The sequence below is a fragment of the Bos javanicus genome, chromosome 1, assembly GCF_032452875.1.
Source record: "Bos javanicus breed banteng chromosome 1, ARS-OSU_banteng_1.0, whole genome shotgun sequence".
Classification (NCBI taxonomy): domain Eukaryota; kingdom Metazoa; phylum Chordata; class Mammalia; order Artiodactyla; family Bovidae; genus Bos; species Bos javanicus.
Genome location: NC_083868.1, coordinates 84,200,008 through 84,227,659, shown reverse-complemented (window position 1 = coordinate 84,227,659; position 27,652 = coordinate 84,200,008). Strand labels below are relative to the sequence as shown.

General features: G+C 38.4%; 1 protein-coding gene across 4 annotated transcripts in view; it reads right to left on the bottom strand.

The window, feature by feature from the left end:
- MCCC1 (methylcrotonyl-CoA carboxylase subunit 1) overlaps positions 1-27,652 on the bottom strand; it is a 58,348-nt gene that overhangs the window by 11,089 nt on the left and 19,607 nt on the right. For 3 of the 4 annotated variants that reach the window (XM_061414732.1, XM_061414747.1, XM_061414740.1), the window contains 10 exons: positions 25,688-25,809; positions 25,100-25,247; positions 24,890-25,011; positions 21,002-21,113; positions 17,847-17,928; positions 15,993-16,120; positions 12,988-13,171; positions 9,727-9,836; positions 8,068-8,284; positions 5,475-5,561 (listed from right to left, as the gene is read on the bottom strand). In XM_061414732.1, the coding sequence (XP_061270716.1) occupies positions 5,475-5,561; positions 8,068-8,284; positions 9,727-9,836; positions 12,988-13,171; positions 15,993-16,120; positions 17,847-17,928; positions 21,002-21,113; positions 24,890-25,011; positions 25,100-25,247; positions 25,688-25,809 (1,312 nt within the window). The remainder of the gene's footprint in view (positions 1-5,474; positions 5,562-8,067; positions 8,285-9,726; positions 9,837-12,987; positions 13,172-15,992; positions 16,121-17,846; positions 17,929-21,001; positions 21,114-24,889; positions 25,012-25,099; positions 25,248-25,687; positions 25,810-27,652) is intronic. The other variant, XM_061414755.1, reaches the window with a different exon arrangement.

The following is a 27,652-nucleotide window of genomic DNA, read 5'->3' as shown; positions in this document are numbered from 1 at the left end:
AAATAAACTCAAAAGGGATTAAAGATCTAAACGTAAGACCAGAAATTATAAAACTCCTAGAGGAAAACATAGGCAAAACACACTCTGACATGAATCACAGCAGGATCCTCTATAACCCACCTCTCAGAGTAATAGAAATAAAAGCAAAAATAAACGAGACCTAATTAAACTTAAAAGCTTTTGCACAACAAAGGAAACCATAAGCAAAGTGAAAAGACAGCCTTCAGAATGGGAGAAAATAATAGCAAACAAAACAACTGACAAAGAATTAATCTCAAAAATATATAAGTAACTCCGGAAGCTCAATTCCAGAAAAATAAACGACTCAATCAAAAAATGGGCCAAAGAACTAAACAGACATTTCTCCAAAGAAGATATACAGATGGCTAACAAACACATGAAAAGATGCTCACCATCACTCATTATCAGAGAAATGCAAATCAAAACCACAATGAGGTACCATCTCACGCCAGTCGGAATGGCTGCTATCCAAAAGTCTACAAACAATAAATGCTGGAGAGGGTGTGGAGAAAAGGGAACCCTCTCACACTGTTGGTGGGAATGCAAACTAGTACAGCCACTATGGAGAACAGTGTGGAAATTCCTTAAAAAACTGGAAATAGAACTGCCATATGATCCAGCAATCCCATTGCTGGGCATACACACCAAGGAAACCAGAACTGAAAGAGACACGTGTACCCCAATGTTCATCGCAGCATTGTTTATAATAGCCAAGACATGGAAGCAACCTAGATGTCCATCAGCAGACAAACGGATAAGAAACCTGTGGTACCTATACAGAATGGAATATTACTCAGCCATTAAAAAGAATACATTTGAATCAGTTCTAATGAGGTGGATGAAACTGGAGCCTATTATAGAGAGTGAAGTAAGCCAGAAAGAAAAACACCAATACAGTATACTAACGCATATATATGGAATTTAGAGAGATGGTAAAGATAACCCTATATGCAAGACAGAAAAAGAGACACAGATGTATTGAACAGTCTTTTGGACTCTATGGGAGAAGGCGACAGTGGGATGATCTGAGAGAACAGCATTGAAACATGTATATTATCATATTGTGAAACAGATCGCCAGTCCAGGTTCAATGCATGAGACAGGGTGCTCAGGGCTGGTGCACTGGGATGACCCTGAGGGATGGGATGGGGATGGAGGTGGGAGGGGGTTCAGGATGGGGAACACATGTACACCCATGGCTGATTCATGTCAATGTATAAATCACTATAATACTATAAAGTAGTTAGCCTCCAATTTAAATAAATAAATTTAAAAAAATAAAAAATAAAATAAAATCCTGCTTTTCTGATCCATTCTGACCCATTAACTGGGTATGAAAATGTAAATGATTAAATGAATGTGAAAGCACTTTATAAACTGTATCAGACTATACAAATATAATGCAAAATATACTTATATCATTATGTGACTAGAGAATAGGTTAAAGACTATGCTGCTGCTGCTGCTGCTGCTGCTGCTGCGTCGCTTCAGTCGTGTCCGACTCTGTGCGACCCCATAGACGGCAGCCCACCAGGTTCCCCCGTCCCTGGGATTCTCCAGGCAAGAACACTGGAGTGGGTTGCCCTTTCCTTCTCCAATGCATGACAGTGAAAAGTGAAAGTGAAGTCGCTTAGTCGTGTCCAACTCCTAGCGACCCCATCGACTGCACCCTAAAGACTACCCTAGGAGCTGGAAATTTTGTGGGGTAGAGCATGCAGACCAAAGTCATTTCACCTACACCTGAAACATTAACCAGCACTCTGAGGCTCCCAGCTCAAGTCTGTTTCCAGCCTGACCTTCCTGCTCCAAAACTCTGGTTAGTCATTCCCAGCAGGATCCTCCACTGACATCTTAAAATAAACCTAATGGGGCCAACAAATCATCTCCCCTTCCACCTGCCTTCCCTCCTGACCTGTCAACTCCATGACTGACACTGTTTTTCTCATCATCCAGGTTTATAACTTGTCATTCTGGCCTTATCCTCCATCCTTTGCTTTTCACCTCCAATAGCCACCACAAAGCTGCCAAGTTCTTGCCCCTGAAGACCTGTGCTCTACATTTCTTCCTGTCCATTCCCATCACTCTACTCTGGTTCAGGCCCATGGCTTCTGGCCTGGCTGACTTAAGAGGGCCTCCCTAAATTTCCTGCTTCCTGTCTCAACCATTCCAGCTGATGCGGCCCAGCATGGCCCCCCAAAACTCAAAGTACTTGGCTTGGTATGGAAGGCACCAAACTCCCAGTCCTGTTGCCCACCATCCTTCTATATAGCCCTGTGTTACAAACAAATGGGAAACTGCACCATTCATATTCTCCACATGTGCCTCTGGCCTTCTCCACAATTGTGCCTCTTTGCTAATGCGCCTCCTTCCCACTTTGCTGGTCCCCAGCCACACCACCTGAGACTCCATCCATCATTCACATCATACTCACTCACTGTCCTTGGGAAGAGTCTGTTTAGGTGGAACAAATCCTCTCTCCTGTGAACATTTAGACTTCTGCATATAAAGTGCCATTATGATTCTCCCCTCATCCAATTTTAAATGACAGTGATTTTTCTCTTTATCAGTTGTTTTTAAAAATTGCAAAAAATATTCACAAAAGTTAAATACTGAGGTATATAAAAAGTGAAAGTCCCCTTTATTGCCCAGATGTATTATTAAACACTTTAATGTGTGAATCCTTTTAGACCTTTTTGAATGCATAAACTTATATTCTTCTTTTATAAAAATAACATATTGCTATACACATTGTTCAGCAACCAGTTTTTAAAAATTAACATGTGACATACATGTCTACTTTGCTCTTTCCATAGTAACAAGGAGATAATTTAATAATAATGATTTTGATGATGATAGCTACTGTTGACTGCTTGCTCTAGGTCATTCAACAAGCTAAAATGCTTTATATGTATTGTTTCATTTAATATACACAACAACCCAAGGAAGCAACTGCCATGAGTATCTCCACTTATAGCTGAGGACACGAGATGCTTAGAAAGTGTGACTTTTCAAGGGTCATAGACAAGAGGGGAGCAGAATTCAACCCATAGAATCTGACTCCTGGGCCTGCATTATTAAGCCCTACACCATCCATATTGTCAACATATATAACTTTTCCTTTGCCAAATGGTAAACATCTTAACATCTTTTTTTTACTTCTTCACATTACTCAGAATATTTTGTGTTTTCAAAAACTTTGTACTGAGTGTATGAATGAATGAAACTTTTCCTCCCTATATCTTATCAATATCTTTACACTTTCTTAAGAGAAAATATATTCAATTACACCAGATCAGTTTACTTTTAATTTATAAGATACGAAAAGTGTTTAACTGACAGGAATGCCAAAAGAATCATAGTAAAGACACTGCCGGGAAAACTATTTTATACATTATAGAGTAACTGAATTTGTTCCTCTCTCCTCTAGATACTTAACCCCCACAAGAGAACCTTAAATATCCTCTTGTAAATTTGATATGTGTTTAATATCCTCTTATATGTTTATATAAGGTATATACATTTAGCATGGTGCAGTGTTAGATAAGCACATGTACCCTAGACAGTGGGTTCAAATTCTGGCTCTACCAATTACTTTTAGTATGACTTCAAGAAAACTATTAATCTCTCTAAGCTTTGGTTCCCAATTTATAAAGTTGACGCTAATAATAACACTGACCTCAATGGCCTATTCTGAAAATGCAAATAAAATAATCCATGGAAAGTGCTTAACAAAGGGCCTGATATATATCAAACACTCAATAAATCTTAGCTACTGTTATTGAGGGTAGGGCAGGGTTCTGTGAAACATGGCTATAACAAAGGAAGATTATTTTTCAAGCTTTAAATATATAAAATGCTGGGTTGTTTTTACTGAGATCATTAGGAGTTGGTTCTCCTTTAGATTCACAAATGATTTTGGGCCCTTAGACTTCCTGTTTGGAGCACTCTCTTATTCAACCATGGTCACTACTGATTAGCATATATGAGAGACTCAACATAATATTTCTGAAAGCTGTTATATTCAGACCTGGATTATCATTGAAAAATACTACAAAAAGGATGTAGTGAACATCATTTATATTGATTTCTCAATTATATATTTATTTTAAAATTGAAATGCAACATAATTTAAAATACTGCTTAGTAAAAATTCACACCAAGTAATACCATTGGCTCCTATGAATTATAATCATACATGTGATTTTTCTGTTTAATTCAGGTTGAAGAGGCCACTGAAACTTTGCTGCTGATACCTGTGTTCAGCACAGAGGAGTCTAGAGCAAGATACTCCCAGATTTTGCTGTTTTTTAGGATGAAATAACTACAACAGCATAAAATGGATAGGTTAACCACTCACAGAAGGCTGCTTTATAAGGGATCTTTGCAAATGTTCTTTCCATGTACTCAATGCAAATAGGGCAATGACCATCTAGGTTCAGAATGAAAAAATGCCTAAAGAGCTACTTATTAATGAGTGACTGGTATCTACCCAGAGTTGAGGTAAAGAAAATCCTACTCTGTCCAGGGAGGAGGGTGCTGTGATGATCTCTGTTATACTTGGTAGGCACATTCTGACAATGGAGCTCCCACAGTTCAATGAACCTCACATTCAAGGTTATCCATCCCTCCCAGCTCTGGCTCTGCACCCCTCTGACTTCCCAGGTAAACTGTCCTGCAACAAAAGAAATACAGCCAGTTGTTGTCATAGGATTCTGGTTCCTCTGGAACACTGTTCAAGCCATAAGTTTACAAACCATCTTCTGGCTTAAGTGTCATCTCTTTCAGACTTCAGTTACAATAAATCAGGACCCATACCGGGCCCATCAATTAGTTGGCAATCAAAAATCAATTTTCTACTGGAAAAGTGGTGGAAACAGCACAGGGGGCAAGGCCAGAAAGACTGGGTGTCAGTCTTGGTTCTGCTACTTAATAGCCTTGAGTAACTGCTCCTCCCCTATCAAAGTTTCATCAGCAATAAGCGGGTCTAACAGTGACTCCCCCTCGTTAATGCTGCCTGGTGAGCAGTGGGGTGGGCAATCCTCCTCCCCTGGAGAAGTTTGGTTATTTTCTTCTTTAGAAGTCATACAGACTCACAGAAAAAAATGGCAGAGCCATGAAAGTACAAAGAAGAGGAGGGAAAAAAGTGCCTCAAATCCTAGCATCCAATGCTAATCTCACTAATGTTTTGTATATATTTCATTTTCCTATGTATGTTTTAGGACCTATTTTTAAAATATTTACCAAATATAAAACAAGTGTGAAAAAGAAAAATAAATATCATTAACTCTACCACCCAGAGCCAATTCTATTATTTTGGCATGCTTCCTTCTAATGTTTAGGCTAAGGATCTTAAAAAATGTAATTGATCATGGCCAGGCTGAATTCTTTTTTTTTTCAGTAAATGTGATCTATTTCTATGAAGCACATTTCTTTTTTAATAAAACATTACTTACTGTTTTTACCATCCCTAAGAGTCATGTTTCTAGAGTAACAGATATTCAGTCTTCTTCCACTGCTGGATGCAAAAGGAGAGTATTGATCTAGAAAAAATTTAAAATTCAACAACAAATTTATGAACATCAAGCCTACTAACAAAAGAAAACATAAAACAGAGGTCCTATACTGACAGCTCAAATATGTTTTCTTTATTCTATGCAATACTTTAAATTTAGACACTTTTATTCACATCTCAGGAAATTTTACATGAAAAAAACCCCAGTTTTTCTTGAAAAAATCAGAATATTTACAACCTCAACTTTCCACCTCTGGCAGCATAAACTGCACAGTGGTCACAATTCTGACAGGGCAAATGCATTCCAGGTCGCCCGGATCCTCACTACTCACTAGTTTTCTTTCACCTGGCCTCTTCCGCTCTTCTCTGTTACTGGTCTTCCTCTAGAGACTTGTGTGTTCACCCTCTGTTAGACAATTTCCAGGAGCTATGGAGTAGCTAAATTGAAGCAATTTATTCTGAAACTCCTCTCTGGGCTGCTTATAAATTTTAATTTAAAAAGGAAAGTGAGAGTAAGAGGACACTCCATTCCAAAAAAGCTAAGTCCAGGCTGAGGAATACCAGATGGGGTACAGGTAGATGCGTTTATTTAATGTAAAAGGACAAAATGAGGACAGAGCACAAATCTCCAAATGTAGCTATATGTTTTAAGCTTTCAATATAACTTAAAATGTTACTTATTAATTCATGTATGGCTGCGCTGGGTCTTTACTGCTGTGTGGGCTGTTCTTGTCTAGTTGCGGTGGGTGGGCTTCTCACCGCAGTGGCTCCTCTTGTGGAGCACAGGGCTCTAGGCTGCAGGGGCTTCAGTAGTGGCAACACATGGGCTCAGTAGCTGTGGCTCCCAGACTCCAGAGCACAGGCTCAATAGCTGTGGTGCACAGGCTTAGCTGTTTCACAGCATGTGGGATCTTCTTGGACCAAGGATTGAACCTGTGTCTCCTGAATTGGCAGGCAGGTTCTTTACCGCTCAGCCACCAAAGTGAAAGTGAAGTTGCTCAGTCGTGTCCGACTCTTTGCAACCCCATGGACTGTAGCCTACCATGCTCCTCTGTCCATGGGATTTTCCAGGCAATAGTACTGGAGTGGATTGCCATTTCCTTCTCCAGGGGATCTTCCTGACCCAGGGTACGAACCCAGGTCTCCCACATTGTAGACAGATGCTTTACCGCCTGAGCCACCAGGGAAGCGCCTGGGGGGAGCCCTTAATATCACTTTCTTGAATGAATCTAGAAAAAGATCCCAATAATAGGATCCTATAATAATATAATAATCCTAATAATAATGAAGGGATAAATGGATTCAGGGTTTTTTTTTTCCTGTTTGCTTCAAAGATCAGAGGTAGCCTGAGGAAATATTATGGAGCAAATGTGGGAGAGCTCAGATTTTGTTCAACCAAGTGAGAAGAACTTCTTAATGGAGAGTTGACTGAAACTGTAATTGACTAATGAATTTTCATCATGAATTTCCAGCTTCCTGAGGTGTTAGGAAGATGCTGGGTAACAACTCAGTGGGAATGCTGAGGCAGGGATGCATACATATGGCAGCCAGGATGAATCTCTGTCATAGTCCCAGATTCTATGGCATACTCAGATTCTATGATATGATGAAATACCTAGGTATCTAGCTAGTCAGAAATTTGATCTCAGAATAGAAAAAGAGAGGAAGGGGACTTCCCTGGTGGTCTAGTGGTTCAGAATCTGCCTTGCAATGCAAGATACTCAAGTTTGATCCCTAGTCAGGGAACAAAGATCCCACACGTCGCAGAGCAACTAGGCCCAGTTGCAGCAACTGCTGAGCCCACACGCTCTGGAGCCTGTGTGCCACAACTAGAGAGTCCATGCACCACAAGAAAAGAGCCCATGTGCCACAATGAAAACCTGACTCAGCCAAATAAATAAATAAATATTTTTTAAAAAGAGAGAGCAGAAGAATAACTCAACAATAAATTATGGGTAACTTAAGGGAATCTGAGCATCTCCAGCACTGTCTTGTCTCTAGGACCAAGAAAGCTGCTGCCGGTATGCAGGATACAACAAAGCAGGGAGTGGTGAATAAAAGAAGTTGGAAGGAAATAAAAAGTGAATTAGAAAAAACAAAACAAAAAGAAGTTGTAAGGCATATCAGCATGAGATGTGGGGAGAATTGGTGTTTTCTTGAAAATAAGTCCATCTCTATGTTGTTTAAGTGATGGGTTAAGTTACACTGAATGGGTTAAAGCATGCTGTTGGGTGCATGAATATTACCTAAAGCTCTTTACTTGATACTAAGAAACACTTTAGCAGAGGATGGTGTCAGTTACTGAAGGAAGAAAAGGGAGGCAGGAGTGGCAATAAAAGAAAGAAAACTGGGAGTTTTTGGTTGCCTAGTGGTTAGGGTTCTGGACCTTCACTGCTGTGGCCTGGGTTCAATCCCTGGCTGGAGAATTGAGATCCCATTAGCTATGCAGCATGGCCAAAAAAAAAAAAAAAAAGCATGTTCAATGATATTCATAAAATTTTGCAAAGCAGAAGAAATAGAAAAATATTCCATACCTTGTGTCTGAATTTTGAAGACATCAGACGCAGCTTTCTCCTTGAGGATGAGGGCCAGAGCTGCCTGACATAAAAACTCCTTGGCTGTGGTCTTCCGGTCGGGCAACAGTTCTTTGCGGTGTTGAGGGATGAAATCAGTATGCACGTTCCCAGCTTCAAATTCCGGGTGGCCAGACAGGCTAAGGAGGAAGTCAATGTTGGTGTGCAGTCCAACAATCTAGGGAGGAAAAAATGTCCATGCCAGTGAGTGGGGAAAACAACATACTCAGGAAAACATTTCTATGGCATCAGCTCTTTCTTTCTACTAAGTATTTTCGACCATGACTAACTCTCTGGAAAAACAAAACAAATTCATTTCACCATTATTATGCATTTGCACTTCACATTATATTAATTTACTATGATAAACAGGATGTAGGAAATGGTGTTGGGAAGGTGGTGTGGAGATGTTTAATTGACTCAGGTTAGGAAAGCAAGTAAACATTAAGAAACTGAAATGAGATTTATGTGCAAGATACTGAAGACTTGCTTCTCAGAACACCCCCATGAACGAGGAAAACTGCAGACAGAATAGGACTGCTACAACAGCGGCGGGTAGGATTATACGACCTGAAAAGAGCTTCCTCTGAACATTAAAATTCAACTTGTACACATTGATATAAAAATAAGAAAAGGTATAGAATTAACCCAAATCCACCCAATAAATGGGATCTAGGACAAAACCGGCTGTCTGAGCTCTCAGGTTCATTCATTCATTTTCTCATTCATCCATTTATTTAATAGCCATTTACTGAGAGCCTTTTAGGTGCCAGGCTCTGACCCCAGTACTGGGACACAGTGAGGAACAAAACAAAGTCCTTGTCATCACAAAGCTCACATCAAGGGACAAATAACAATGTCTATAAATATCTACTATAATGTCAGATGATATGAAAAAAAAATAAGGCTGGCTAAAGGAACAGACAGCAGCAAAAGGTCCTGTGGGGAGGCCTGGGAAGGACTCTAAGGATCATGGTGAGCCGGGCAGAGGGCAGTGAGGAGGGAATCACATGGGGCAAGAAAATTCTGGAGGGAGAAAGGGAACATGTGGCTCCATGCTGGGTGTGTCAAAGGAGTCACAAGGAGGCCGGTGTGGGTGGAGCCACAGAAATCGGAGGTTTGATCAAATTCATGAAATATAGTCACCTGAATATCATGGGTTAGTAAGAAATCCTTCTATGACACTAAATCAGCATGGTATGGAGCTTACTGCAGCAAGGAAATTTATAGCTACAGAAAAGCAACAAACTCTTTCAAATGGATAAAACTGAACATAATTATTTTCCTTGGCAGAAAATAACATCAGAGGATTGGCCACACTTGTGTTGCTGGCCTCATCCACAGGTTGAATAGAAATTCCACATCGGATCCCACTGAGGTTAACGCTGATGCTAATAGTTTTAGTCCTGCAATCTTTCCTTTCTAGCTGAAATCAGGAAGTCTTCAAACTCTATTCTGACCCATGGGAAATACTCCCATGTGAAATAATTTTGTTGTGACATATGGGAAATTGGTAGAAATAAGTTGACAAGGACAAAGGTCAACCAGTTGTAATAGACACACTTGGCTGTAGAGATCCAGAGATCATCACAGTCACTAACACGGCTCCAGCTCACTCACATTGTACTGTCGAAGGCTGTACTTAAGTTTCGTCAAGGCTGCCTGGCGATCAGCAGCCCACACAACCAGCTTTGCAATCATGGGGTCATAATGCATTGAAACTTCATCTCCTGAAGTTGAAAAACCACAGAAACTAAAGTTATAACTTAAAAGAGAGAAAATATGACAAGCAAGACATTCTCCTGGGGCTTTCTGTACATTTCACACTTTATTCTCATGACAGATATCAGTACCACCACTTTATTCACGAGGAACTGAGGCTCAAAGGGATTTAAAAACAGAAGTTGAAGGAGGGTATGGCTATCAAGAGCACCATGCCCCAAAAGAGCCATCCAACGACACACAGGCTGGCTTGCCCCATCCTAACTTCTTCTGAATCTTCTTTTTCCTTCTTGTTTTGGAAGTCAGTGAAAACCCTCATATCACAATCACTTCTGTCCTTGTTTCCTTGCCTCCATCCCCTCAGTTTCCTCATCAGAAAAATAAAGAAAATAATTCCTCTATTCTATATGGTTGCTGGGAGGAATGACAATCAAGTGCCAAATTGCCATACCTGGCAGAGCTAATAAACAGCAGCTGTGTCAGAGTCTCAGCGACCAAGAAACTGAACTATGCACATCTCACTGGTTAGAAATGGTTCAAGTAAAAAAGATGAGGTATATTACAAAGAATATTGTTCAAAGATGTTTTTGTGATTTTGGCAGATCACTTGACCCCTCTGAACCTCAGAGTCTTCATCTATACAATTAAGAGGTTAGATTACACTCCCTTATCCACCCATCCATCCATCCACCAACACATACCGAACACCTTCTAGGCCTCAGCTTGAGCAAAGTCCTGCAAATATAACGTAGAAGACCTAGTCCCTCTTGTACGACTCCTAGTCTAATGGAGAAATTAGACAAGGGGCAAAAGATCATCATGAGATGATATAAAGGGGGAATCCCAAGGAATACACAAGGGGACACAAAAGAGGGTTGGGGAAAGCTTCCTGTACTAATTATCCTTCCCAGGGCCAGGATAAATCAGGGAGTCTGTCTGAGAATTATATCTGTTATCCTTTGAGCACTTTTATTAAACTATACTGCAAGCTTTGCTTGCCTTAAATTCCTTTTCTTTCCTATTGCAAGTCCCCTCTTCTCTCTATGAAGTTTCACTGATATGCTAAAAAATTTACTGACTACCAAACTTGCTGTAGGTTATCCAGAGCTCTCAAAATGCTGCCAGTTTATTGTTGTAGTTATTGTTCAGTCACTAAGTCATATCTGACTCTGCAACCGCATGGACTGCAGCATGCCAGGCTTCCCTGTCCTTCACTATCTCCTGGAGTTTGCTCACACTCATGTCCACTAAGTTGGTGATGTCATCCAACAATCTCATCCTCTGACACCCCTTTCTCCTCCTGCCCTCAATCTTTCCCAGTATCACGGTCTTTTCCAATGAGTTGGCTCCTCACATTAGGTACCCAAAGTATTACAGCTTCAGCATCAGTCCTTCCAATGAATATTAAGGGTTGATTTCCTTTAGGATTGATTGGTTTGATCTCCTCGCTGTCCAAAGGACTCTCAAGGGTCTTCTCCACCACAATTTGAAAGCATCAATTCTTCGGTACTCAGCCTTCTTTACGGTCCAAATCTGACATCCATACATGAATACTGGAAAAACCACAGCTTTGACTAATATGGACTTTTGTCAGAAAAGTGATGTCTCTGCTTTTTAATATGCTGTCTAGATTTGTCATAGCTTTTCTTCCAAAGAGCAAGCATCTTTTAATTTCATGGCTACAGTCACCATCTACAGTGATTTTGGAGCCCCCCAAAACAAAATCTGCCACTGTTTCCATTTTTTCCCCCATCTATTTGCCATAAAGTGATGGGACCAGATGCCATGATCTTTGTTTTTTGAATGTTGAGTTTTTGAGTTGTTGTTTTTTGAATGTTTGAATGTTTTTTGATTGTTTTTTGAATGTTGAGTTTTAAGCCATTTTTTTCATTCTCTGTTTTCATCCTCATCAAGAGGCTCTTTAGTTCCTCTACACTTTCTGCCATTAGAGTGGTATCACCTGCAATTTATTGTTTAGAAGTCCTAATTCCTCGTTTTAGCTTTCTAGACCCTATACGATTTGCTCTTATTCCATATCTCCAGCCACATCTCCAATTACTCACCACCCTGAATCCTTTTCTCCAGCCACATATTCTCTCAGTTCTTCAAATACACCTTTTGTTAAATCCTCTTCTCTTCACTTTTCTGTGTGCTTTTAAATCTGTCTATTCAAATTCACTCCAGACTTCCTCTTAGAAACATGTCCCGATTACACCAGCCTAACATAACCTGCTATTCCTGAGAATTTCTATATTTTATCACTCACCATCTGTATAACTTCTCTGGCAACTAAAGTTAAGGTGGCAATAGATGGTGGTGGCTCAGATCATAGACCTGGAGCCAGAATGCCCGCGTCTACATCTTGGCTCCAATGGTGACCTTGGAGAAGTCACTTCTCTGCGCCCTTGTTTCCGCATTTGGAAAATGGAGGTGATCATAGGGTAGTAAAGGAGCCCCTGGAGGAAAAACCCCTAGAACAGTACCTGTACATAGTAAGTGCTAAATAACTGTTATGACCGTGGTTATTAATCATATGTGAACTATACTAGCTCTTGCATTGTTATTTTTTAACTTTTTAAAATTACTGCTTAGCTTGCACTAAGTTTATTAATTTTTCAGTTTGACTTTTAGTACCTTGAAGGCAGAGTGCCTTGGGCTGGGCAGATATCAGTCCCCTTAAATTGTATTTGGAACTAGGCAAAATAAAAATATAAACAATACCAGAAAATATTTGTTGCTGAGGTTTGACTAAGTGCTGCTGCATTTCAAAAAAGACTGCAGTACTGCTTAAAAATACTAGTTCTTCTTTTTTTAAAAAAATAAATGTTTAGCCATCTGTTTTATTTTTAATTTTATTCTTCATAATCGGCTGCAACGGGTCTTAGTTGCGGTATGCAGGATTTAGTTCCCCAACCAGGGATCGAACCCCAGCCCCCTGCATTGGGAGCTTAAAGTCACTGGACCACCAGGGAAGCCCCAATACTAGTTATTCCTTAAAAGTGACTATTCCAAAGGAAAAGATTACTGAGAAATCAAAGAAATCCTTTATTTTGAAAACCTAGATACATCCACAAGACACAGGAAAAAAGACCCTATCCAAAACCAACAATGTACCAAAAAATTTAACCACCGAGACTTTGTCCTTTAATTTCACTTTACCTTGCCGTACTCCAGTTTCAATCCTAGTGGTAAGGTCTGCTCGAGGGGTGGAGAGATGCACTAGTGGTCCGGCCCCCGGCATGAAGTTATTGTTAGGATCTTCTGCATATATTCTAGCTTCAAAGGCATGGCCCCGCAGAGTTATTTCTTCCTGGCTCAAAGGAATCTTCTCTCCTGCTGCAATCTGGTAAAAGAAGAGTATGTGCTTATTATGAAAATCCACCTGATAGCAGCTATGAGACTGTATAAATGGTCTTGCCTTTTTCTACATAAAATGTACATTTGGACTTTATAATGAAGCCAATTAAAAACTCTCATTTTGTCCACCCACTTGGGTATTAGGCAAAAGCAAAAATAGATTAAAAAACAGATGCAGCCTGGAAATATTGCATTAATTACAATAAATCTCTACAATTTTAAAATAGAGAAAACAGGCAAACTGATGACTAAGTTATAAATATCAGTATCAGTGCTTTATCAATATAATGGAAACTAAAATTTCTTACTGGCAAGATAGTCTCAGTTTTCACTTAAAATATTAGCACTCAGTTACCATGTCAATCTTTTCTTATAGTAAATTGTTAGTTGGTGTTCAGGACTATATTCACAGCTATGGCTAAAGTATGGCATTTGTCATCTTTGTCATCTTCACCACCAAGTGATCAAGCAAAACAGGCAGGGGAACACGATGTTTTTAAATTTTGTTATTTATATATATTGCAGGACACCAGATTATAAACAGGATAATCAGCATTGTTAATCATTACTCTAATTATTATTATTTTGGCTCTTATATACCGATACACCAAATCTCTCTCTTCAACTAGAATAATTTGGAAAAGGCTACTGGAGGGCACACTGTCACTCTTCACTCTACCCTTGTATTTTCCTCCAAGATGAGAAAATGACAAACTGAAATGGCTAAAGATATTGGGAAAAACTCTAGTAACTCAGCAGCACACTGCATTAGATAGGTAAGTATAAAACAAGCAAAGGTTTCATCTCTCAAAATTTGTAAATAAGAAAAATCAGGAACTACAACAGTGAAAATGAAAGGAAAATGGACTAAACTGCATGCCTTTAAGGCACAGTGTTTGGAATCAGAGACTTTGCAGCCCTACTTTGCAGCCTGGGTTCAAATTCTGTCTCTATACTTTTTCTGTTTCAGGCATACTCAATTCTGGGTAAGTTTCTGTAACCTCTTAATGCATCAGAGAACAATGCCTGGCATACAGTAAATACTCGGTAAGTGTTAGCTTTTATTTTTTCATTCCTATCCTTTATAATAAAATTCTCTGTAATATTTTGGTACAGAATTCTATTTGTTTTAGCATAAAAAAGGAAAAGAACGACTATATGTTCATATTCTAAGATGTGATTTTATTTCTGACTATATAGTTCAATTTCAACCTGACTTATCTTTATCTGTTTCCCTCTGAAGTTGGCTTCTATCTGGACCCAGAAGAGACTGGCCCAACCATGTTTCTGAATACTTGGAAATCTATACCATCTGAGTTCACTCAGGCTTAGACATTGACTCTTTGGAATCCCTTGGACCTTGGACATTTCACCAGCCTCTCCTAACACTGCTAACCATCTGAGCCTGCAGCCAGGGTGCTCACATCACTGCACACGCACTCCAGGAAGCTAGTGACTCGAGAGAGAGGTCCTGGAGCTTGAACTCTTGATTCACCACATGGTAAGACCCACTGTTTTACCTCTGCTTGGAAGCCAGGTTCCCAAGTGTCTTGAACAGCATAAATAAGGTCCAGTGGCATCCCTAAGCTCTAGAAACCTTCCCCAGATAATGAAAGCCTATTTCTCTTTCTAGAGCTCTTACAGTTTCTCGACTTGCAGAAATAAATGCCTGCTGGTTCCCCCTCATATCCAAAAGCTTTCTTTTCCTTCATTCTTAGAAACACTTACTCCTTCATGATTTAAAAATCCTGAACTCTCCTGGTTACTACTCAAGAAAAATTATTTTCCTTGAATTCTGAAAACATAAGCACTCTTTCCAAAAGTTTCTAAACCCAACACAGTTTTCCTGGCACGTCCTAACACTTACTAGCCTGATGTGTAGCTCCTAAGGCTACAGAGGCCAGAAGAATCTTATGGCTCAATTAAAACCACCAATCATCCCCAAATAAGCAGCAAAAGGAATGTTATATTATTGTCCACAGAAATTTTGCAAAGATAAAATTATCAAAATAATCAAAACTTTAGCATCACAACACTGAAAAAATAATCTAGATTCAGGATATATAGAGAACAAATAACTCTACAGAGATTAAGAACATTCATACTACTTAAAAACATTATTATATTAAAAAATAGACTGTAAAAATCTACTGTTTTTAATAAAGAGAACAAAACAGTCTAAGTTATTATCATTAATATTTGAAGCAATAAGCTTTGTAAAACTCTGATTTAGGCCTGTGAGGAGAAGCCATAGATGTAATAGTTCAGTAGAATACAGTAGATGTGTCATAGCAATGTCAAAGTGCTTTGACATTTTTTAGACATTTATTCTAAATGGCCACACTCATCCTTTTATGGGCCATCAATAGTGTGTCAGAACTTGCACAGAGACCACTCTATAAATCTGAACTGTTCCTTTAGCTCTTCATTCTCAACTCTTCCTTAGCTTATTTCACCTTGGCAAGCATCTATCCTGCCTCTAAACTCTAATAACAGCCTGGTCCTGAATAATGTGGCTTCAGGTAGAAGACAAGGCTTTGTGTTGAGACAATGTGGTCACAAGCAAGCCTCAGTGACAGCAGCTTACCTGTTGGCTGCCCCAGGTCTAAGGGGGAAGGATGGTAAGTGACATTAGAAATATGAGTCCATAAAGTGCATCAAATGTAACATCACCATTATCTTCCCATTTTCCTATACTTATGACAACCACAAAGAATTGAACCCTTATCCAAAGTGACACCTTCTTTTAAGAGTCCAGAAGGGAACACATTCTCAACACTGATCTTTAACAGAAAAAATACTCCCACCCTAAGTTGCCATTCCACCAAGTCAGTTCCTGTGATCATCTCGGTGACAGGATGTTCCACTTGCAGCCTTGTATTCATCTCCATAAAGTAGAAATTGTGCTTTGAGTCCATGATAAACTCCACGGTTCCTAAAATATAAAATACAGTGCTCACATTTCAACAGCATTTAGTCAATAGGAATCAAAATCTTTCACAAAAGATCATATCAAATTTTATGGCTACCTTCATTGAATGGTAAACAGTTTGCTTTTCATGAAGAAAACATCTCACACTTTCCAGCAGCAAATGATTCTCAAAACTAGGGAGCCACATGAAATTTAACAATAGAAAAGTATATTTGGGGTTTTGAGCAAATGGCAAGCCCAAGTTATGAATCAGTCTCAGCTGTCATAGCAGTGAGAACATGACTGGACCATTACTGCTCCTGTGTACCAAGTCCCTAGAAACCTCACACTCTGACATCCCATCTCTCTCTAACTTCGTGGAGAAAAACATAACATTTTTTTTTTCTTCACTGTGGGCTTTGGAAGTGTCTTTAAAAAAGTCCTCCTTCTAGTGACCCACTGGGAGATTACTCAGTAAATAAACATTATGTTAATGTCTTCTTTTTTTTTTATAGAAATTTTCCTTTGTTTTATTATTTTAAACATTTAAAACATTTATTGAGAAGAACTAAATAAATGGAGAAATGTTCATGGGTAGGAAGACTCAACATTATCAAAACGTCAGTTCTTCCCAACTTGTCACATACAGTATCAGGGAAATGCAAATTAAAACACTGAGATACACACCTATCAGAATGGCCATAGCCTGGAACACTGACACCACCAAATGCTGGTACGGATGCAGGGCAACAGACACTCTCACACAAGCTGGTGTAAATGCAACATGGCACAGCCACTTTTGAACAGTTTGGTAGTTTCTTACAAAATCAAACATATTCTTACCCTGTGATCTAGCAATCATACTTCTTAGTATTTGCCCAGATGAACTGAAACTATGTTCACACAAAACCCTGTACATAACTGTTTATAGTAGCTTTATTTATAATTCAGAAATGAGCTATCAAGCCATGAAAACATATGGAGGAAACTTAAATACATATCACTAAGTGAAAGAAGCCAATCTGAACAATGTGGAAAGGCTATGTACTGTATGATTCATTCTGGAAAAGACAAAACTATGGAGGCAATAAAACAATCAGTGATTGTCAGGGACTGGAGACAGAGAAGACTGAAGAGTCTATTTAGGGCACTGAAACTATTCTGTAAGACGCTACAATGGTGGATAAATGTGGGATGCAAGTCATTATCTTTTTCTCCAAAGTCACAGAATGTACATCAAGAGTGAACCCAAACTGTAAACTATGGGCCCTGGGTGATAAAGATGTGTATACGCAGGTTCATTAGTTGTAACAAAAGCACTGTTCTGGTGCAGGATATTGCTAGAGGAGGAGGCTGTGTGTGTAGGGGAACAGGGGGCATGGGAACTCTCTGAACTTGCTGCTCAATTTTTCTCTGAACCTAAAACTGCTCTAAAAAAACTAAAGTTTACTAATTTTAAAAAATGCAATAATTTCATTTTAATGATTTTATTTTAAAATAGGGTAGAAAATATCAAATAGCATTACATATAATTAGGCTAAGTACTGTTTAAATGATTTTTCCCCCAAATATACATGTATATAAACCAACATTTACATTCACATACTGGACCCAAATGTAAAATGTATTTCTTAATGTGGATATAGTCAAAAGTTTGAAAGTCAGTGATTTAAAAACTATATATTTCATTTGCCTTTCAAAACACAAATAATTTTTCCTCCCCCTCTATTAGAAGCAAATCTTAACATACCTGCACCAACATAATTTACAGCTTTAGCAGCTCTGACTGCAGCTTCTCCAAGCTTTTTTCTTACTTCAGGTTTAATACCAGGCTATGAAAAAATATTTGAAATAAATTTCCATTAGTACTTCGTTCTACTAGAGGTTTCCATTAAGATTAATGTTACATTAAAGTATTAATGTAGTATTTAATACTACATTAAAGAGAAAATAAGGATAAATATCTATTTCATCATGAAATACTGTCTTATACCACAGTTCAACTGTGTGTATACCAAAGTATTCTATTAGTAATTTCTATGAATTGCAGATATTACTTAGTACCTACAAAATAACCATCTTTTCTTTTTGGCTGTGCTTTTTGACTTGTGCGATCTTAGCTCTCTGATCAGAGATAGAACCTGGGCCCATGGAAGTGAAAGTGCAAAGTCCTAACTACTAGACCACCAGGGAATTCACCAAAATAACCTTCATGACCATGTGTTCACTTAAAATTACTTGTATCAATGCTAAAACTTTGAACAATCTCTTTTTGTTTCAAGATAAATAAAACAATATGGGTCATATGCCCCAAAATTACTTTGGAATACAGGTAAACCTTGAGATTGCAAGTTAATAAGAAATGTTCAAGGACTTCCCTGGTAGTCTGTGGTTAAGACTCTGCACTTCCACTTCAGGAGGTATGGGTTCAATCCCTGGTTGGGGAACTGAGATCCTGCATGGCACAGCCAAAAAAAAAAAAGGTTCATAAAAAGAAATGTATATCAAAAGTAGGCAAAACTTTTTAACATTGTTCAGTGGTGCTCAACAGATTTTTATTTATGCAATCACTGCTTGAAAATAAGCATTATTGAAATTGTTGACATTTACTTCAGACAGTAGTGCTCATTTCATATGCTAATAAGGTTATGCTCAAAATCCTTCAGCTAGGCTTCAGCAGTACGTGAACTGAGAACTTCCAGATGTACAAGTTGGATTTAGAATAGGTAGAGGAACCAGAGATCAAATTGCCAACATTCACTGAGTAATAGAAAAAGCAAGAGAATTCCAGAAAAACATCTACTTCTGCTTCATTGATTACTCTAAAGCCTTTGACTGTATGGATCACAACAAACTGTGGAAAATTCTTCAATAGATGGGAATACCAGACCACCTTACCTGCCTCCTGAGCAATGTGTATGAAGGTAAAGAAGCAACAGTTAGAACCAGACATGGAACAACAGACTGGTTCCAAATTGGGAAAGGAGTACATCAAGGCTGTATATTGTCACCCTGTTTACTTAATTTATATGCAGACTACATTGTGTGAAATGCCAGGCTGGATGAATCACAAACTGGAATCAAGATTATCAGGAGAAATATTAACAATCTCAGACTTGCAGATGATATCACTCTAACAGCAGAAAATGAAGAAGAACTAAAGAGCTTTTTGATAAGGGTGAAAGAGGAAAGTGAAAAAGCTGACTTAAAACTCAACATTCAAAAAACTAAGATCATGGCATCAAGTCCCATCACTTCATGGCAAATAAAAGGGGAAAAGTGGAAGCCGTGACAGATCTTATTTTGGGGGGCTCTAAAATCACTGCAGACGGTGACTGCAGCCATGAAATTAAAAGATGCTTGCTCCTTGGAAGGAAAGGACAAACTTAGCATATTAAAAAGCAGAGATGTTACTTGGCTGACAAAGGTCCATATAGGAAAAACTATGGTTTTTCTAGTAGTCATGTAAGGATGTGAAATTTGGACCATAAAGAAGGCTAAGTGCCAAAGAATTGATGCTTTCAAATTGTGACGCTGGAGAAGACTCTTGAGAGTCCCTTGGACTGCAAGAAGATCAAACCAGTCAATCCTAAAGGAAACCAACCCTGAATATTCATTGGAAGGACTAATGCTGAAGCTGAAGCTCCAATACTTCAGCCACCTGATACAAAGAGTGGACTCACTGGAAAAGACCCTGATGATGGGAAAGATTAAAGGCCAGAGGAGAAGGAGATGACAGAGGATGAAGTGGTTGGATGGCATCACCGACTCAAAAGGACATGAGTTTGAGCAAACTCTGGAAGATAGTAAAGGACAGGGAAGCCTGGTGTGCAGCAGTTCATAGGGTCTCAAAGAGTCAGACATGACTTAGTGACTGAACAACTTGAAACAGTACAATATATTCTGCAACAGAAATTAAAGTCTGAATATAGTATGAGAATAACAAACTGATTAGCCAGAAACTTTAGATCCATGATCTTTTAGAAATACATATTTAAAAAAACTCATATATAACTTTGGACACAAAAGAGGCCTATAGCAGTAGTAGGTTGCAAAGAAATGTAAATCCCAAAATAGGTAATTCTAGGAGTAGGCCATGATCTAGAAAACAAGCTGAGCCAATCAAGAGGTGGTCTCAAAGAGATGAAAACAATTCTAAAGGGGCAAAGTTGCCAAATAAGAGCAAATAGCTCTCCTATACAATAAAACCTTTAAGTTGGGAATACCATTAGTGTATTTAGGAACATCTGAAGTAGCAGTTAAGGAGTCTTCTTCAGAAAGAATACATTCAATTAACAAGACCGTTCCATTCCTCAAACATGCTGCTGCTGCTGCTGCTAAGTCGCTTCAGTTGTGTCTGACTCTGTGCGCCCCACAGATGACAGCCCACCAGGCTCCCCCATCCCTGGGATTCTCCAGGCAAGAACACTGGAGTGGGTTGCCATTTCCTTCTCCAATGCATGAAAGTGAAAAGTCAAAGGGAAGTCTCTCAGTCGTGTCCGACTCTTAGCGACCTCATGGACTGCAGCCTACCAGGCTCCTCCATCCATGGGATTTTCCAGGCAAGAATACTGGAGTGGGGTGCCATTGACTTCTCTGTCAAACATGCTAGTTAATTACAATTTAAAATCTGCATGGAAACAGTAGCTGTTCACTGTAAGTCAGGTCCAAAGTGGATCAGAGCAGCTTTTCTAGACACTATCCAGAAGGATCCAAGTCCTAGTGTGCCCTCTGAACACCAATCTGCTCCTCACCCCCAGCACCACAGTGAAATCAGATTACTACTACTGGAGAGTGGCTGTTCAGCAGCACTTTGGGGGAGACACAAGCTTCACAGATTTCTGACATCAAAGTCTGGGGTTTACAATATAGAAAAGCTGACAAATTTCTTTACAAGATCCTTACCCCTGGGGCCTCTTCAATGATCTTCTGATGTCTTCTCTGTACACTACAGTCTCTTTCAAACAAGTACACGGCATTGCCATGGTGGTCACCAAACACCTGCACTTCTACATGCCTATTTAAAAACCCAATGAAAAGTCTCCATTTGTAGGTTAAACATTCAAGAAAAAAAATTATATACATGGAATGAGTGAGAAATAAGAAAACTCAGAAAACACTGGAGACCATATCTATGACCTCACAGTAGGAGCAAGTAGCAAATACAAGCTGACAAGGGAAAGACTGATAAATCTGACTATATCAAAATTACAAATTATAGCCACATGTCATGTATTCTCAAAAAGTCAGTGACAACATTTTTCTTAATGATTGGAGGATTTTTAAAAAGCAACTCTTATAGTCAGATTTTAAACTAAGGCAGACTGAAAATTACAAAGGCTTATTCATAGAAAAGTTAGGGAATAAATTTACATGGATCATTAGTTTTTTGGAACATATTAATATTAAATCAAAAAACAAAAAAAGGCACTTTAATGTTGAGTGTTGCTGCTGCTGCTAAGTCGCTTCAGCCGTGTCCAACTCTGCGCGACCCCGTAGACGGCAGCCCACCAGGCTCCCCCGTCCCTGGGATTCTCCAGGCAAGAACACTGGAGTGGGTTGCCATTCCTTCTCCAATGCATGAAAGTGAAAAGTGAACGTGAAGTCGCTCAGTCGTATCCGACTCTCAGCAACCCCATGGACTGCAGCCTACCAGGCCCCTCCGTCCGTGGGATTTTCCAGGCAAGAGTACTGGAGTGGGGTGCCATCGCCTTCTCTGAATGTTGAGTGCAACATAGTATAATTATCAGAAATCACATTAAGAGTAAATGCACCTAACATTTAAAAAAAAAGAAGGGTAACCCAGACCATTTGGTGAACATGAAAGCATCCTTCCCAGGAGATTGATTTTGATACATTCACACTGTAGTTCATCTCACACATTCACCACTGTAATACAGAAATTATTTTTCAGTTGAATTTTCATTATTTAGTTGCTAAATTGTGTCTCACTCTCTTCCAGCCTGCCAAGCTCTTCTGTCCATGAGATTTCCCAGGCAAGAATACTGGAGTGGGTACGCATTTCCTACTCCAGGGGATCTTCCTGATTCAAGGATCAAACCTGCGTCTCCTGTACTGGCAATTGAATTCTTTACCACTGAGCCACCAGGGAAGCCCTCGGTTGAGCTTTTAGAATAAAAAGTATCAAACATACAAGAAATTTTTTAAAAATCCAGCAAGTCTTACGATGTCCTATTGCAGCACAATGGCTCATTTCTGTTCCTTTTTGTTCACTTCATGAAACACTTCATTAAACAACTTGGAAGATATTTTTTTTCCTTGATGTATCACTTCTACTGAATGTTCTATTTAAAAATGTCCCAATTTGTCCAACATATTCTCTTGACAAAATAATAGGAGCTGATTTCTTCCTTTTGGATTTGCCTCCTTGATCTTTCCTGTTTTTATTTACTCGTAAGCTACCAACACCAAACTCATTCGTGCTATCCTTATTTTGAATAAACTCATCTGTGAGGTTAATTAAGAATCAAAAGCCCAAGAGATTCTATTTTCCCCCTAGTATTCTTCCTTTCATTATAGAGATCCAAGTCCCTGACTTTACCACATCCACTGACTCCCCCTTATCCTTCAGCTGTTCCAGGAAAGGAGACACTAGAGCAGGAACTCCAAGTTCTGAAAGGAACACTTGAGGCCACACCAAGAGCACAGAACAGCTCTTTTCTGACTTTTCAGAAATTGGAAACATTTTCCCTTGGCTCTTCCCTCTGAGGATCTGTGTTCTGTTAGGATTCCTACAGTTGTCAAATCACTCTTGTTACTTCCCTTTTTCTGATGATCGTTTTCTGTGTTGTTTTATCTAACGCAGAGATTCTGGAACACCGTGTCTGAGAACCAGGAAGTGTATTAAATCCCAGTCACTCCAATTCAGGCATTGCCGGGGTCTGGCTAGATACACGATGTAGCTGGTTTCTAGTAGGAATGCCTTGATGTTTTCTAAGAGTTCTAAAGTTTTTATTTTCCTATTTATACTTTTAATCCATCTAGAATATATACTGAATATAAAGTGAGAAAGGAGTCTGATTTTGTTTTTAGATAAAATAGTACACTTTGAAGACTGTTACGTATCCCAACCTTTCAAATAAAAGCTCAATAGTTCTAATCAGATATATAATACATTTTGATTTCTACTTTTCTCAGTTATTGGCACCACATTCTTCTGGCCCTCCCTTAATTCAACAGATAATTATTTAGCAGAATACAAAATAGTGTGATTATCATGATACTGAAATGTTATTACTAGAAAATACAGAAGACAAATATGTAGAAATGCTAATACTTATAATGATTTTGTTTTCCATCTCTTGTATTTTTCAAGTTTGTAATGTATTCATATTACTTTTCCTGATGCCTATCATGAAGAAAATATTTTGAGACTGACTTTTTTTAAACTGCCACATTCTAAATGAATTTAATTTACTGTGCCATGTTCAGGGACAATTCTAAATTTTGTAAGGCTTGAAACAAAAACAATTTGGGAGCCCACTTTAAGAAAAGTACAAAAAATAGGTATAGAATCTTCAAAGATGCCCATACAAGAGACGGGACTGAAGCTTTAGCTCATCATCTTCAAGGTAAATCTCTCTCTGGTTATTGTTACAAAATGAATTATTCTTGATAAAGTCACTTTTGACTTACAGGTTTATATATGTGTGTGTCTATATATTTAACACAAAATCTATGAAACAAGAAGCTTTTACAATCAGTATCTTATTTTAAGCAATATATATGAAAATAAAATTTCTAATAAAATAAATTAGAAATGCACATGGTATTTGCTATAGTGGTGCCCAGAGAAGCAGTTTAGTGTGGTCACTGGGAGTGTGAATTCCAGAGTCAAATTGCCTGGGTTCAAATCTCAGCTTCACCAATTCCTAACTGGGAGACCTCAGGCAATTCAGCTGACCACTCTGCTGCTCAGTATATTCACCTGAAAAAAAGAGAACAGGGCCTATCTAATGGGACTGTTGCAGGAATTAGATTACAAATGGAAGGACAGCAAGATTACTACTTGTTTCCATGGTGGCTCAGTGGTAAAGGATCCGCCTGCAATGCAGGAGACCCAGGTTCGAACCCTGGCTTGGGAAGATCCTCTGGAAAAGGGAATGGCAACCCACTCCAGTATTCTTGCCTGGAGAATCCCCATGGACATCCACAGGGTTGCAAAGAGTCTTAGAAATATACTAAGATTACTACTTAGTATATGTAAAATACTTAAACTCTGGCACATGGTTAAGTGCAAAATAAGGGCAAGCTATTAGGATTATTTGTTAACATATCACTTATAATTACAATTCAAGTTGGGTAACTATTTCCATTTTCTGAACATCTCAGATCATGCTTACAGAGTTCTGTAATATAAAGCTTAACTTCTTACAAGAATTTTACTTTGAAAAGACTAAATTCCATCAACAAGAAATGCAATGAATGAATTAATGCTACATCTTTATCATGGAACCAATAAACATCCAATAAAAATAATGAGGTATATCTACATTTACTGACAGAGAAAGATGTCTACCATATAATACTAGCATATATTACTAAGGTTCTATTTACTGTTCTTCTGTATGTATCTTGTATTCTGTGTGTCTATGTATAAATGTTTCTATTCATGTAGAAAATGCCTGGAGGAATGCATACCTTAATATAGGTCGAGTGGGACTGAGGAACTTAATGTACTCACGTACTCTTGGAACTTTCTATTTTACATAATGTGCTTGCATTTCTAACTTAATTTTAAAATTTGAGTCAGAATAAAAGAGCTGAAGCTACCTTGGTGTGTCCACAAACTTCTCAATCAGCATGGCATCATCATTGAAAGACTTCTTAGCTTCTCTCCGTGCTGATTCTAACTGCTCTTGAAATTCTTTTTCAGATCTAACGATCCTCATACCCTAAGATGGAAAGATAGTTATGTCTACAGCATAAGTAAAACAACTTAGACTAGTCCAAAACAGAAAATACAAGCACGCACAACCTTACTTTTCCTCCTCCGCCACGGACGGCTTTAATCATGACGGGGTAACCGATTGTCCTAGCGTGCTCTTTCAGGCATTGGTCTGACTGGTCCTCCCCGTGATAACCCTCCACCACAGGCACTCCAGCAGCAGCCATGATGGATTTGGATGTGCTTTAGAATAAAAAAATCAATATGCTCCAAAGCTATGAATTATTTCATACAAGAAAAACACAAATACCGCTGAGTCTATAAAATACAATGGAACTTTAAAAAGAAAACACTTCATAGGAAAGAAAGGACTATAGTCTGAGACAACTAATATTAATACAATTGTTAAAATATCTACTAGTTTTCTCAATCCAGTTTTCATATGGTAGTTCATTCCATCCTGTTTTTTAATCCCCAAAAACTGATCAACATATTGATTACCAACAAAAATTATTATACTTGATACTTGAATATTTTCTGTAATGCATTGTAGTGGCATATACATAAGTTATGCCTATGATGACGTAAAGATATATTAACCTATTACCTAGGTCTATTGTAGGTAAAATAAACCATTTTAATTAACCTTCTTATGGCCGTATTTAAAAGATATAAACTCATACCTCTTTATACCCATGTCTCTAATTGCTGATGAAGGAGGACCTACAAAAATAATTCCTTCTTGCTTACACAGTTCGGCAAATTCCATGTTTTCTGAGAGAAAGCCATATCCTGGATGGATAGCCTAGAAGGGAGAAATGAATAGATAAGCTTTTAGTGCTCCCCTAGCAGACCGTGATACGGGTGATGGCATCTCCCTCTGGGGAGGCCTCTCCCTATGCTGTTGATAGGTACATATGGTCTCTAACAGAATATGTTTCCAAAGAGATGTCTGAACTTTATTTTTCTAATATATTTTTTAATTGAAGCATATTTGACTTACAATTGAATTTTCATACTAAAGTTCTGAAGCCTTACCTGAAACAGAAAAACCAATATTTCTTTTTATTGTGGTAATATATCAAATTTACCATTTTAACCACTTTCAGTATATAGTCAGTGGCATTAAGTACACTCACAACGTTGTGCAACCATCACCATCATCCATCAACCCCCAAATTCTATACCTATTAAATAATAATTTCCCATTCCCTGATAACCTCTATTTTATTTTCCATCTTTCCTGTACCTGATAAAAGGGAATCAAACAATATTTGTCTGTCTGTCTCTGGCTTATTTTATTTAGCATGCTATTTTCAAGTATTAGAATATCATTCCTTTCTATGGCTGCATAATGGCCCACTGCAGTTATAGTCTACATTTTATTCATCCACGCATCTGTTGATAGACATGAGGACTGCTTTCACCTTTTGGTTTCTGTGAATAATGCTGCTATGAACGTTAGTATACAAGTATCCTGCTTTAAATTCTTTCAGGTATATACGAAATGTCACAGAATATTTGCAGTTAGGAGTAAAGAACTTCAGGGTGGTAAGGCAGGTGAGGGGCGGTTTGCTCTCTCTACAAAGCTGACCTAGAACCGAAACCGTGTGCCCAAAAGTTGCAAAGAACACCCTTACACAATACTAACTCATTTAGCTTCAGGTCACTATCTGCTGATGCTGCCTTTCCAGAAAAAAAGCTAAGAATCAAACAAAAAGTCATATAGTCAAACAGTATTAAAGTCTGTATATACTTCAGTGAAAAAGGACCCTCTTAGATTTTAACCTAATCACTTGCAACTTACTCAGAGTTTTAAGAAATGTACTTGACTGTCTTATCCCACAGAAGAGGAAAATCAGTAACTGAATGACAGCAAGATTTCTAAGAGAAACATGCTGACAGTGAAAAGGGACAAAAGAGAGGAGAGTAAAAAGTGGAACAGGCTTATGTGGTTTAGCAAGGAGTAAGGCAACTCTCCAACTTCAATAGTCCTGAGGGCATTTCTGTCCTTTTAAAATAATAATTAAGTACATATAATTATAACCAAGAGAATGTGAAAAGAAAAAAGCTTATCCAACCCTATTTCAAAACAGTCCAAAGAACCTTTCAAAATAAAAGGGGTAAGCTTTAGACGTCTGGGAAACTCCTGTGACTAGAAAAACCCACATCTTAGTAACAGCACATAGCAATATGCTAGATACTGAATACAAATAATCACATTTTGATGTCAGCTCAGAGTTTTGTTCCTTTTAAACCAAAGTTCAATTTTAGTCATTTTATATGAAATGTCAAATATTATTTATGTTAGGCAAAGTAAAACAGGTCTACATGCCAGTCCTATCTGATTTTTTAACAGCTTTTTTAAAGGTAGAATTTACAATATGAAACATTCACCCATTGACAGTCTGATGAATCAAGCACATTTATGTAACTGTGCTGTCACTGGACTGTGACTATACCCCAACTTTAGGACACTTCTACCAGAATTCCTATATGCCCATTTGCATAAATGATGAATCCTTGCTCATAGAACCAGGCAACCACTGACTTGCTTTCTTTCTATATAATTTTACCTCTTTTAGAAGACTCATATAATGGAACCATATAGTCTACAATTTTATATGTCTGGTTTAAACTTATTATAA